This window comes from Syngnathus leptorhynchus, chromosome 9 (assembly GCF_054491065.1).
Source record: "Syngnathus leptorhynchus isolate UIUO chromosome 9, UIUO_Slep, whole genome shotgun sequence".
Lineage (NCBI taxonomy): Eukaryota > Metazoa > Chordata > Actinopteri > Syngnathiformes > Syngnathidae > Syngnathus > Syngnathus leptorhynchus.
Genome location: NC_141203.1, coordinates 4,751,858 through 4,764,793, shown reverse-complemented (window position 1 = coordinate 4,764,793; position 12,936 = coordinate 4,751,858). Strand labels below are relative to the sequence as shown.

General features: G+C 40.9%; 2 protein-coding genes across 2 annotated transcripts; both read left to right on the top strand.

Annotated features, from left to right (window-relative positions):
- The first annotated feature begins 2,622 nt into the window (after positions 1-2,622).
- Positions 2,623-4,974, top strand: LOC147050747 (G protein-coupled receptor 183). The gene is made up of 3 exons (XM_085920815.1): positions 2,623-2,953; positions 3,517-4,022; positions 4,129-4,974. Exons 1-3 carry the CDS (start codon positions 2,623-2,625, stop codon positions 4,291-4,293), a joined length of 1,002 nt encoding a protein of 333 aa, XP_085776941.1. The 3' UTR covers positions 4,294-4,974.
- A 3,536-nt stretch (positions 4,975-8,510) lies between these two features.
- On the top strand, positions 8,511-12,664 carry gpr183a (G protein-coupled receptor 183a). Its single transcript, XM_085920636.1, has 2 exons — positions 8,511-8,537; positions 10,738-12,664. Exon 2 carries the CDS (start codon positions 10,753-10,755, stop codon positions 11,866-11,868), a length of 1,116 nt encoding a protein of 371 aa, XP_085776762.1. The 5' UTR covers positions 8,511-8,537; positions 10,738-10,752; the 3' UTR covers positions 11,869-12,664.
- Positions 12,665-12,936: the final 272 nt, after the last annotated feature.

Here is a 12,936-nt window from a genome sequence, read left to right as displayed (position 1 = left end):
GGTGTCTGCACACATGTTGTGGTCACCACAAGTCAATTCCAGTTTGGGTCAGCAACACAGCAGACTGGTCCACCTCCACCACGAGGGTGTCCTTAAAACGATACACCCTCTGGGGAGGTGTCCTGTCTAGGGCCACAGTTACACCATTGACTATTATTGTATAATTCTCTTCAAATCACCCTTCTGACCTCACCCCCCACCCTGGAAGTCCACCCCTGACTTAGCCAGCAGAGAAAGGTCACATTTCTGAGATGTGACTTCCATACTAGTTCCACGCTGAGTCGTCACTTTCAATTTCCTGAGACCTTTCACGTCACGCACTCATCAAGCTAGAAAGACAACCACACACACGTGCACACACGTGCACACACGTGCACACACGTGCACACACGTGCACACACGTGCACACACGTGCACACACGTGCACAGACGTGCACACACGTGCACAGACGTGCACACACGTGCACACACACTCATACACGCACACACAGGTGATTCACATGACCTGATTACTCTGTGTATTACCTTACTCTTAATTGTACAGAATTGCAACTCTCTCTAACACTGTTCTTAACATGAATGAGACTAAATGCATACGTATCTTTGTCCATGACATCTTGCCCTGAATGTGACCTTAAAAGGTCGAGCGATAACCACACCTGACTGCTGACAATGTGTGTGACCTTTTGTCGGTCCAGAGGCCATCTATTTCGATTACGCTAGCCGCGACAACACTGGGCGTGATACTACATCACACCTATTTATGGCTTCTTAACTCATCCAAGCTGTAGTACAGTAATCACATTGGCTAGCTTTGGGAAGTTGTGTTTGTTTGTTTGTTTGTTTGTTTGTTTGTTTGTTTGTTTGTTTGTTTGTTTGTTTGTTTGTTTGTTTGTCAGGAAGCTTACAGGGGGGAAAAAAGTACAGAGGGGCAAATTCAGATTCAACTCAGTTGGTCTTAGTGAAAGTCCGCACTCTAAAGTGAGTCATACCTGATGACACGTTTCTCTGTCCGAAACCAGAATGTTGTTTGAAAGCATTGATTTGTTTGATTGGTTATTTAGTTAGTTTGTTGGAGTAAGCTGGCAAGTTCATTTGTTCTGGTTGGTTTAGATTTTTTTCAGGTTGAAAGATAGTTCTATTTGTTCTTCTTTCATTCTGCATCAAATAGGATCTTATGGAAAATATAAACAACTGGAGGGGGTTTAGTGCCTGTAGGACAATTGAACATCTTTTATAACAACCACAACTCATCAAAATCTTGCTGAAATGCAGCTCGGAGAGCTGCACCAGACTACAGCACCACAAAGTTATCACATTATGAATCTACTGTACATCTTTTGAATCTTTCTCAGAAGCTCTATGTTCGTGTCTCCACTCGCTAGTAAAATATGGTACACCACAGGATGTGCGGCTCTGGATGGAAATTCTTGAAAAAAAAGCATACCTTTATGTTCTATGCACCACTTCTGAGTGAACATGAAACTTCAAGTTAACCTCTAGCAAGCACATGTGCCACACTGTGTGCATGCACTGGTTGGCACAGTTTGAGCCACACACTGCAACTACCGCTACTACATTGCATTCATACTGTGGTAGTTTGTTCATTTTTATTTTTATTTTTAACTTGTTTGTCTGTTTAGCTCATTTGTTGTAATTGGAGTTAGGTGGCGAGTTTATTTTGAAATGTTTTTTTTGGGTTGTTGAAATTTGTTACTTCACATTTTGTGTGACGATTAGTAATTAGTTGAGTTTGAATTCCTTCATATGTTTCTGAGATTTTTTTTCGTCTGTTCTTTTATTAAAATAAAGTCTGTTAAATTATAGTTATTAGTTTGTCTGTCGGCTCATTTAAGTTGGTGTTCATTTGTTTTGATAAGTTGCCTGACAGTGTATATAGTCTCGTGTAGTGTAGTGTAGTGTAGTGTAGTGTAGTGTAGTGTAGTGTAGTGTAGTGTAGTGTAGTGTAGTGTAGTGTAGTGTAGTAGTATTGGAGTCATGTTTCCAATTTTTAAGTCAGCTAGTTATACCTTGTTTGTTTGAAGAAGTTATTAAGTTGTTTGTTGGACTTGTTTTTTAATTTATTCCATTTAGTTTGTTAGCCTCATTTGATTTTGTTGGATGGATGGATGGATGTCCGTCCGTCCGTCCGTCCGTCCATCCGTCCTTCCATCCATCCATCCATCCATCCATCCGTCCGTCCGTCCGTCCGTCCGTCCGTCCGTCCTTCCATCCATCCATCCATCCATCCATCCATCCATCCATCAATCCCTCCATCCATCCATCCATCCATCCATCCATCCATCCATCCATCCATCCATCCATCCATCCATTTTCTATCCCGCTTGAAGTGAAGTTGAAAAAATAAAATACACATATCTTACATTGAAACTTTCAATGTAAAGTAGTGTATTGTTTTTGCAGTCTGCAGTATATCAAAAAGCCTGGTTGGTTGTATGCGTGACATGAAAAAGCAGCGATGGAAACCGAGAACTCCACAGATGGGTTTCCGGGTATCACAACTCTATAAGTCGTGAGGGGAAGTCAGTTGATGTTTATTAATTGTGGTGCTTGACGCATTGTAAGCTATTCTTTCCACTTAGTGTGTTCCTCTATATCTCCATGGCTGCTGGCAACGGCACCATCGGTAATCAGAGCAGCTGTGACGTGCTCGCCTACCAGCGAGCCGCCGTGGTTCTCATCCCCATTTTCTACATTCTGGTTTTCATTTTCAGCTTGTTTGGTAATGTTTTGGTCCTGGCGGTGATCTTCCAAGGACGGCAGAAGTTAAACTCTACCACTGTATATCTCTTCAACCTGGCCTTGTCGGACTGCCTGTTCACACTGACACTACCGGGCAGGATCGTTTACTACATCCTGCGCTTTGACTGGCCCTTCGGTGACCTACTCTGCAGGATTAGCACACTCCTCTTTTTCACCAACACATACACAGGTAAACAGGACGTCCAATGCTAAAAAGTGCTTCTAACATAAATATGGAATCAGAACGGTCAACATTTTAAACATCCTCTAATGCAGGGGTGTCAAACAAATTTTTTTCATCTTCCCTTCCAACTCCCTTTTCCCTCAATAATCCCTGCATTTGGTCCCCCTGCTCCATTCCAATTCGTGACAGTTTCCTTCGGAGGGCCATTATGACCATCAACAAACTGATGAATGAAGTTTGAAACCGGAGATTAGTAAAAACTGTTCAAATATTCTTAAAAGGTCATTGGTAACAAAAATTACTACCAATATCTATTCTTTAAAAGTGAAGACAATTTGTAACTTTACTATTGACATGTGAAGTTGATGTGCAATTTGTCTTTGGGGGCCACATAAAATGATATGATGAGCACTATCTGGCCCCCGAGCCTTGAGTTTGACACCTATGCTCCAATAGGTCCAAGACTTTAAAATGCAATTAACTCTGTTACCAGAGAGAGAAAGAAAAAAATTGGTTAATTTTGTAATTTGCTTCTGGTAAAGTTTACAATCCAGTATTACTTCCCCCAGGTATTGGCTTCATGACCTGCATCAGTCTGGATCGCTATCTGGCTGTGGTACACCCTCAGCGGCTGCAATGCCTGCGTCGGGTCAAGATGGTCCGCTGGATCTGTTGCTTGGTTTGGGTTCTAGTGTCCGCGCAGGTTGCTCCTCTGCTGTTCCGCAACATGCTGCAGCATCACGAGGGCAGAAGGACCTGCATGGAGTACTTCAACCTCAATAGCTCGCAGTGGATGCCGTATTTCCTAATCTTGGGATGCGTCATCTCCTTCTGCTGCCCGCTTGCTGCCATCCTGGCCTCCTATGTCAGCGTCCACCTGAAGCTGCGGGCGGCAGCCGAGCGGAACCCCGCCTCGAGAAAGAACCAACGAACCAACGTCATCATCCTCCTCATCCTGCTTACCTTCAGTGTGTGCTTCAGCCCGTACCACCTCAACGTGATGCAGTTCATGTGCCGAAGTATTCACCATGAGGTCTCGTGTGAGGAGCGGAGGGGCTTTAAGTTGTCTTCCCAAGTAGGACATCAACTGATTGGCCATCTTTTTTCATGCATATAAGATCAGTTTTTCCGATACAAACTCACCACTAATAATGATAGTAATAATGATCATCTTGTTACAGATTACTGTTTTGCTCATGAATTTCAACTGCTGCTTGGACCCGATCCTCTACTTCTTCTCCATTAAGACCCACAAGGAAATGCTGAGCCTCTTTAAGGACCGCCTATGCCCTTCCTCCAACGCCACCTCATCCGAAAGAGCCCAAAACACCAGCAGCAACAGCTGAGAAATCAACACAGTAGAATCCAGGGGTGTCAAACTCATTTTTTTCGCGGACCTCATTGTAGTCAGCTTCTTTCAGAGGGCCATTATGACTGTCAACCCAAATAAATGTATGAGCACCTCATATTACATACAGTAAAAGCTACAAAACAAACTGACAAATAACTCGTTTTTAAATCAGATGAGTAAAAACAGGTCAAATATGATTAAAAGTGAAGACAATTTGCAATTCTAGTAATGACACACAAGTTTGATGCATAATTTGTCTTGGCGGGCCACATAAAATGATGTGGCGGGCCATATCTGGCCCCCGGGCCTTGAGTTTGATAATTGTGGCTTAATCCATCAACCTTTTATCACTACTGTTGTTTTGGTGCAACCTAATATTTGATAAATATTTTTAGTACCTACCCAGTGTATTTGGCAGAACACTCTTGTCAAAGATGCTTTTAGTGCATTTGTGACGAAATTGAGCCAATTAAATTCAACTCAACAGCATCAATCACCTTCTTTACCTGTTTAAAATATATCACAAGGAAAAACAGAAACACTTTCCGCTAAGTGAGCGTGGGAGGCTATAACAAAAATGCCAATGCCACATCCTTATTTAAGTTCCTCTCCACCCCTTTATACACAAGTGTGTGTGTGGAGTACATGTTGGCACAACTTGTGGTTTATATATATATCTATGCACCTGCCTACTTTTGTTTAGGTAATGATTTCACACTTTCTGTAAATCATATAAACTCCATTTCACTTCTCAGATATCACTGTTTTTGTCTGCTATATGATATATTTTACCAAAATTGCTGAAACGAACAACCAATAAAGGGAAATCTTGAAAATGATCAGGGGTGCCCAAACCTTTGCATACAACTGTATACATGTACACATACATATGTAGATCATGTCCTCTATTATTTCTCAACAGCGATGATATTTTAGTCCCTGCCATTTGATATTTTGCTGTCCTCCTGTGTCTTCTTGCAGTAAGTGCAAGCTGCTTGCTCACTGAGCCCGTCCGTTAACATCCACCAAAGCTGTAACGTCTCTCTACTGCCAGAGCATGGCATTGTTTCCCCAAATACTGCCTCAAAGTCCAACAGGAACCGCACAATCATGCAAATTCATCCATTCTCTGTACCAATTGTCTTCATAGGGTTGTGGGTGAGCTGGAATCTATCCCAGGCGATTTTGAACTGGTCGCCAGCCAATTGTTGGGCACATACTGTATTAACAGACAGCAAACATTCGCACTCGGATTCACATTGAAGAACAATTCAAAAGCCTTCAATGAGTGATGTTTTTTGGAGAAAAAAAAAAGAGGAAGCCAAAGAGCCAGACGAATACTTTCGCAAGCACGTGGAGTGCATGTACAGTTGACACAGGAAAGATTCAAACCCCAAGACTCAAATTTGTGAGGCAAATGTGTCAACTACAATATACTTGCATCAACCAAATACCTGTGACGTCCTACTACTATATTGGTAGAACATTTCATATAGCATCACGTATCCACAGAGAAATGATTTAGAAAAACCATAGAGGGGTTTTCAATTGGTTGCGAATTTTTATTATTCGCGTCACGTTTTGTTGGAAACTATTACCAACAAATAGCGGGAGAACACTGTACACAGTCCCCGATTTAACGGACACGGAACCAGGAGACCCCAGATTCAAAGGACTGAAAATAGTGTCCAATCGACTTAAAACAGCCCTTTGTTACCAACCAACCAATAGTTCCTATGACAAATTGCACAAAAGTTTAAACTGCCATCAGGAGTGACATCACAGACAACTTCATCATACCGCGTGTAAACTTTTAACTTTTAAAACAATTCAGGAGAGGATTCAGTTTTTCATTAGATGAACAAGCATCCTCACATTCAAAGCAGTTGCACCTGCCACACACTGGGCAGGAGCTGTTGATTGACGGTCACACACGTACCAGCTAGCTGCAAATGAAAAACTCCCGGTGTTCACACCAGCGTACAATTTGTGATGCCATGTATGATCATTTTATTGAACCACGACCAAGGCACAATGATCAAGAAAGAAGCGGATTTCCCTAGCTGCTGTACTTTTATTATAATATCCACCTACTACAAATACAGGAAAGGTTTCTTCAATTTGATTTAATCTGTTTTAATATAAATTCCCACCTGTCTTCTGAGAGTTTTGAGGTGCTGTTTTGTTCGAAACAAGGAGCAAACCACAGTCGTTTCCTGTGCAAATAGTGCAATCAACCGCATGTTGAACTAATCGGCTCAGTGTCACGCTTGTTTATCTGTGCATTGCAGTCACTACCAATAACTGTGCCACAATGAGATGAGATTGTGATGAACATTTGCTCTAACTGCATTCAGTTAGGAGAAACATGACATATATATATATATATATATATATATATATATATATATATATATATATATATATATATATATATATATATATATATATATATATATATACCACAAAAGACACATTAAAATGGACATATTTCAACAGAGGATTTCCTTTGACATGTGTCTCTCTCACAACTTCCTGTATACAGGATGTGCGTTGTGATGATGGGCTGGAGATGCTCGGACGCATGTCCTCCCATTCACTTTGTCATCACTAGCATCATAACTTGTTGCATGTTGAAAATCCGAAAGGCGGTGTGAGAACATAGTTGGCGACTTTTCCTAGGGTATTGTTGTGTAAAAATAGAGCAGGCGGCACAGCGGGGCCATGCGCGGCCTGTCAGCGAGGGGTATGACCATCGGAGAGGCCCCCAGTGAGTCACAAGCACACGTCTCGGCCATGAGGAAGTCAGAGCGCTTCCTCTGCCTCTCCGCCGGACTTGTTTTGAACAAACGACGGTTGCGCTCATTAACACAAAAAATACACCAGCGACAATTGTAAGCACTTAACAAAACAGTCCCTCCCACTTCCCAAACTGTACCATGTCAAATTATCTTGATTTTGGGCCGGATGGCATCATGGTTATCCAGAGTTTTCAAGAACAACACCCACTCACACTAAGTATATTTGGTGCACTTACACAATGTACAAAAAAACATTAAATCACTGCAAAAGGTGTACCAAAAAAGTCAATACTTGACAGGCATATTAATTAAGACATTATCACTTCAATCATCTCGAGTGATGTTGAGTGAGCATTTGTCATTCTCAGCAAAAAGCATGCATACTGTTAAAGTTGGACATCGCACAATCAGAGTCAAATGACATCCTTTGTGCGTGATGAGTATCAGTTGCAAGGGAAGTGATTCAGAGATGTGAAAATCACAGCTAGTAGACAACAGGTCCATACTCGATCAAAAATACAAATTAATGCTTAAAAGCAGTTGAAACTTGTCCATACATTGTGTTTTGGTGAAAAAAAAAAGCATTTTGTTTCTAAATAAAGTGTGTCAATGAACGTTAATGGTGTGTTTTGTAGCTTGAACTTTCTTGACACTTTTTTACAAAGATCAACAGTATGAGGCCTTTAGATTGGAAAATTATTAGCACAATTTTAATGTGAAATTTTAGGTGAACGTGTTTTTTTTAAAGGAAACGTGGAATGGCAATGTGGAATAAATATTTTTGACTGGGCTACATCATTCGATACATACTGTACAAAGTCATAGTTTTTTTAAATTTCTAATCTATAACCTAGAAACTCAAGTGCTGTACCGTAATCAGTGATTTTTTAAAGGAACAAGCTGATTTTTTTTTCTCTTCAGTTGTGATAAATACAAAAAATTTAACCTCACAAGTACAGCTATTTTTGTGAGCGAGCTATTAAAAATAAGGGGAGAAAATGGATCTTGGTCAACCAAAATTTTCAACCTTTCCTTTGCAGTGTTTGCACATCATTAAAGTGGATTTGAAACTGAAAATTACAGAGAATTCGATTGTTGAGTAGTGATTTGAGTAGCGTGGCACAGATTTGATGCAGCTGTAACAAGCTGTAAGCAAAGTGCACAAAAAAAATGTCACAAACCACTTGTTCTTGACTAACTTTATGGTAAGCACAAGTAAGGATGGAGTGGGAGGGTGGTAGTGAAGTAGTGGATGGGGTGGTCCTGGGTGTGTGCAACAACAGGATATTTTGTCACCATGGTCACTGGCAGCAAATCAGCATGTCTTGTTTTGTGCATGTGGCGCGCAGGAGGGCCAAGCAAAAGGGAAGCCTCTCGTTGGGTCTTACGTTTGGTGCCATGTGCGGTGGAGCCAAAGAAGAAACCGCTCAACTTTGAGGTAAGCTCACTTCTCCTGCTTAGATGTTAAATACTGAATAGTCCATTATGGAAGGCACTATAATGACATCAGTGGTATGAGCAAACTTGTTGAATACGTTTCGTGAAAAAAAAAAAGATTAACTTGACTATTATGGCAGTTTCACACCAGTTTGGCCAAAAATTAAAACGTTTGAGAAATAAATGTGATTTGTCAAAAAACATTTGACAAATAGAAAGTTAAGATGTTAAGTTGAACTCTTAAAATAAGCTCTGAGTGTGCCAGCCAGCACAAAGAAACAGCAAGAATGCAAACTCACTTCCTCGAGTGCAAGGCAATTTTTTTGTTTTTTGCTGCCCCACGCACCGAGATTCTGCTGCCATGTCGAAGGTCGCTCAATATTTAATATTCTTTGCAGGCTTCCAGTGAGATAGTTTGGCTATAATTGGATTAAATGATATATTAAATGATATATTAAATGATAAATGATATAATATATATATATATATATATATATATATATATATATATATATATATATATATATATATATATATATATATATATATATATATATATATGCACGCAAGCGCACACGCACACATGCACACACACGCACACACGCACGCACACACAATGGCAAGTGTTTACAAACGCAGCAAATGTTGCGTTCTTTGCAGGGTTCATTCAAGGTTACAAATGTTTCCCAAACAGTCGCCAGACATTTGGCAGACGTTTCCCAGCACATTTCTTATTGCAATGTAATTTTGAATATTAAAACGATTGGCGGTTGGTGAAATTTTTGCACACATCTGAAACCTCGAATGGACACTGATGACCTCTGACGAGAACACATTTTCTTCAAAAACACTTGCAATTGTTTGCTCATCAGTGGGACAGGGCCTCAAAGCTGGTACAGCCGGTCATTTCTTGCCTAAATTGTTTTTTTTTTCCAGTTGAATGAATCAATGTGAAAAAGTAACAAAACCGAATGTATTTCTTATATAAATACATAAAATTAGAAATGATGGATACAAAATCTATTGGTTTTCTGATAAATTATAACTGCATTCAATTTGGATCTACATTTAACAGTCATTAAATATACTCTGGAGTTACCTAGGTGAATATCATTTTGAACTTTTATCATTTTTAACACACACTTTGATTAACATTTTAACACAAACGTATAAGAACACAAAAAATGAAAGCATAAAATACTGAGAATAAAAATAATTGTCTGCATCTTGTATGTGCCTTTAAAAGGCCTGGTGGGGTGACACGTGACATTGGTGGGTTTTTGAGTGTCTGGGTGTAAGCTGTGGTCCACCACAGGTGTATGGACATTTTGTTTATGTGTTTTACTCCTTTTTTTGTGTGCAAAAAAAGCTGAAGTTGCTGTGGCTCACTTTACCACACACAAGGGAATTGCAGTATGCAAGTATACTGTAAACTCCCCTGAAACAAAACAAAAAATAACACCATGAACCAGAGTGCCACAATAGTGGGGATTTTCACAATGGACAAGTAGTTACTGCGCATTCCATAAAATAATCTAAAAAACTGCAATCAACCCGGTGAGCACCAGTGAATTTTGAAAGTGAGGAATGAATGTTTGAATAGAAGAGTGCTGAATACCAAGGCCACTATTAGATTTGCTATTTTCACCAAGTACAACATTTCACTAGAATGTCCTCCACCAAAACCCAGAAAACAGATGAAAAGCACTAATATCTGCCTCTGTCTTCTGACGTTTGGGGTTTGAATCTCTACTTTGGCATACAAGTGTGGAGTTGTTGTTCCATTTTTTGTCAGATACTCCAGCTATCCTCCACATTCCAAAAGCATGCTTGGGAGCACGACAGATTGTTTCTATATTTGTTCCCTTTGCTTGACAGGCAACCAGTTCAGGGTGTGCTCGACTTCTTGCTCAAAGTAATCTGGGATAGCCTTAAGTCTCCAGCAACTCTAAGCAGTCTACGAGAAAAGGAAGCTGAAGCTTGCCGAATTGTTACAGTCCAACGTCTACTGTTATGTCATAAAAATAAGCTTTAACGGAAGCAGCTGTAGTCACGGAAAGGAGCAATAATTATGCATACTTCCTCTTTGAAAGGTTCTTTAGATCATGTGGGTCCATGTGGTTTTCCAAGACAAAGGGTAAAACACATGACTTTTTTTTAACCTTTAACAAACACTGTTTTATTCTGTTTCACTTTGAAAGAATCACAAGTCCAAGATGGAAACCACCGCTTCTCCTGTGATCGCTGACCACAACGGCTCCACCTGCAATACCCTGTACGCCCACAGGAGCTACGCGCGTGTTTTCATGCCACTCGTCTACTGTGTGGTCTTCCTGGTGGGCCTGCTAGGCAACGCCCTAGCACTGCACGTCATCCGCCCCAACCTGAAAAAGATGAACTCCACCACCTTGTATTCGCTCAACCTGGTGATTTCGGACATCCTCTTCACGCTGTCACTTCCTGTGAGGATCACATATTACGCGCTGGGCTTCCACTGGCCCATGAGTGAGGCTCTGTGCAAAATCTCAGGCCTCATCTTCTACATAAACACCTATGCAGGTGTCAACTTCATGACCTGCCTGAGCATTGACCGCTTCATCGCCGTCGTCCTGCCCCTGCGCTTTTCCCGGCTACGCAATGTTCGCAACGTGCGCTACATCTGTGTGGCCGTGTGGCTGTTGGTCCTGACCCAGACCCTCCCGCTTCTCGGCATGCCAATGACCAACGACGAACCGGATGGCTTCATCACCTGTATGGAATACCCGAATTTTGAGAAAGTAGACCACATTGCCACCATCCTAATCGGCGGCGTCTTCCTCGGTTACGTCATCCCTGTAATCACCATCCTGGTGTGCTATTCCATCCTTTGCTCCAAACTCCACTCCACGGCGAAGACCAACCACTTGACCGAAAAGTCAGGGCGGAGCCGTAAGGCCATTGGTGTCATCTGTTGCGTGTCCCTGGTCTTCGTGGTCTGCTACAGTCCCTATCACATCAACATCCTGCAATATATGGTCCGAAAACTCGTGTCCAGCCCAGACTGCGCCGACCTCACCGCTTTTCAGGTGTCGCTGCACGTCACGGTGTGTCTGATGAACCTCAACGCCTGCTTGGACCCCTTTGTTTACTTCTTCGCCTGCAAAGGTTACAAGAGGAAACTCCTGAAGCTGCTGAAGCTGGATCTCAGCATATCTATCTCTAGCGTTGCCAGAACTTCACCCGAAATCTCTTCCAAGGACATTATTGAAGGCAACAAGATCCCGCTCAACGGTTCCGCTTTGGGCTCAACCAACGAGCGGCTGATGGAGAGAAGATCGCAGCTGTACGTGTAAACAAGAATAATAATGGCAGGATCCAAGCAAAGACTTTTCAGGCCATAGTAGTCCGATGACCACGAGGAGTGTTTTTAAGGTGTCATCATGGGCAAAATCTTATGGGTCAGATGTTTTCTCAACAGCTTAGAATTTTGATGGTTTACCTCTCCTGTGAAATGTTGTGCAATGACAGCAACGAGTAAACATTGTACGAACATCAACCAACTTCAGGCTGTGAACTAGGACCTCGTGTCTTTGCCTGAATTACTTAATTTTTGAATTTTTAGCTGCAACTTCCAGAAGTCACAATATGAACATTTAAAGCTGTAATTAGCCATATTTACGTAGTATGATCATATTTACCGTCACAGTATTAGCTGACCATGTAGTACTTTCCATAGCAACAGACTGGAGAAAAATGGTGAAGAAGAGAGCAGATGCATTGCAGACATAAAAATCAGAGGATGACAATCTTGTTGACGGTGAAATGTTTTCATTGACAAAGCAAACCAGGGTAAACCTTTGGACATATTTCAATCTCTATATAGGGCTAGATGGAATATGAAGCCAAAATATGAACTAATATTGAAGATTTAAAGAGACAAATGTTATTGAGTATGCGGGATTACTATCGTCTTTCGATAGTTTCAAAGTGAATATAGTGAGATGTTGCTTTCTAATTGAGAGAGTGGATGTGGTTATCATGACATAATTTTACTGTAGGTGTTAGCACGCAGCTAGAGCCAAAAAAATCTCTTCATGTATATTTGCTATTGTGAACTGAAAAAAGCCTGTTCAACAACTTTGGAAATAAAATTATGACAATCCAGTGTCGGTTAAAGATTTTTTGAGCAATTTATAATATGACCAAGATTGATTAAGGAGAAATTGGTGTTTTTCATTATCTGGGATTTACATCAGTATTAACATTTTCTTTCCAAGCTCTCATGATTGCAATTTTTGCAATCAAAACCTTCATTGGTTTCTTTTATAGCTTTTTTTTTTAAATTATTATTATTGTTTACTTGCACTCCACTTGGGTACAAATCAAAATTGCAATTGGTTATCCTGCAAAGAATTACAAAA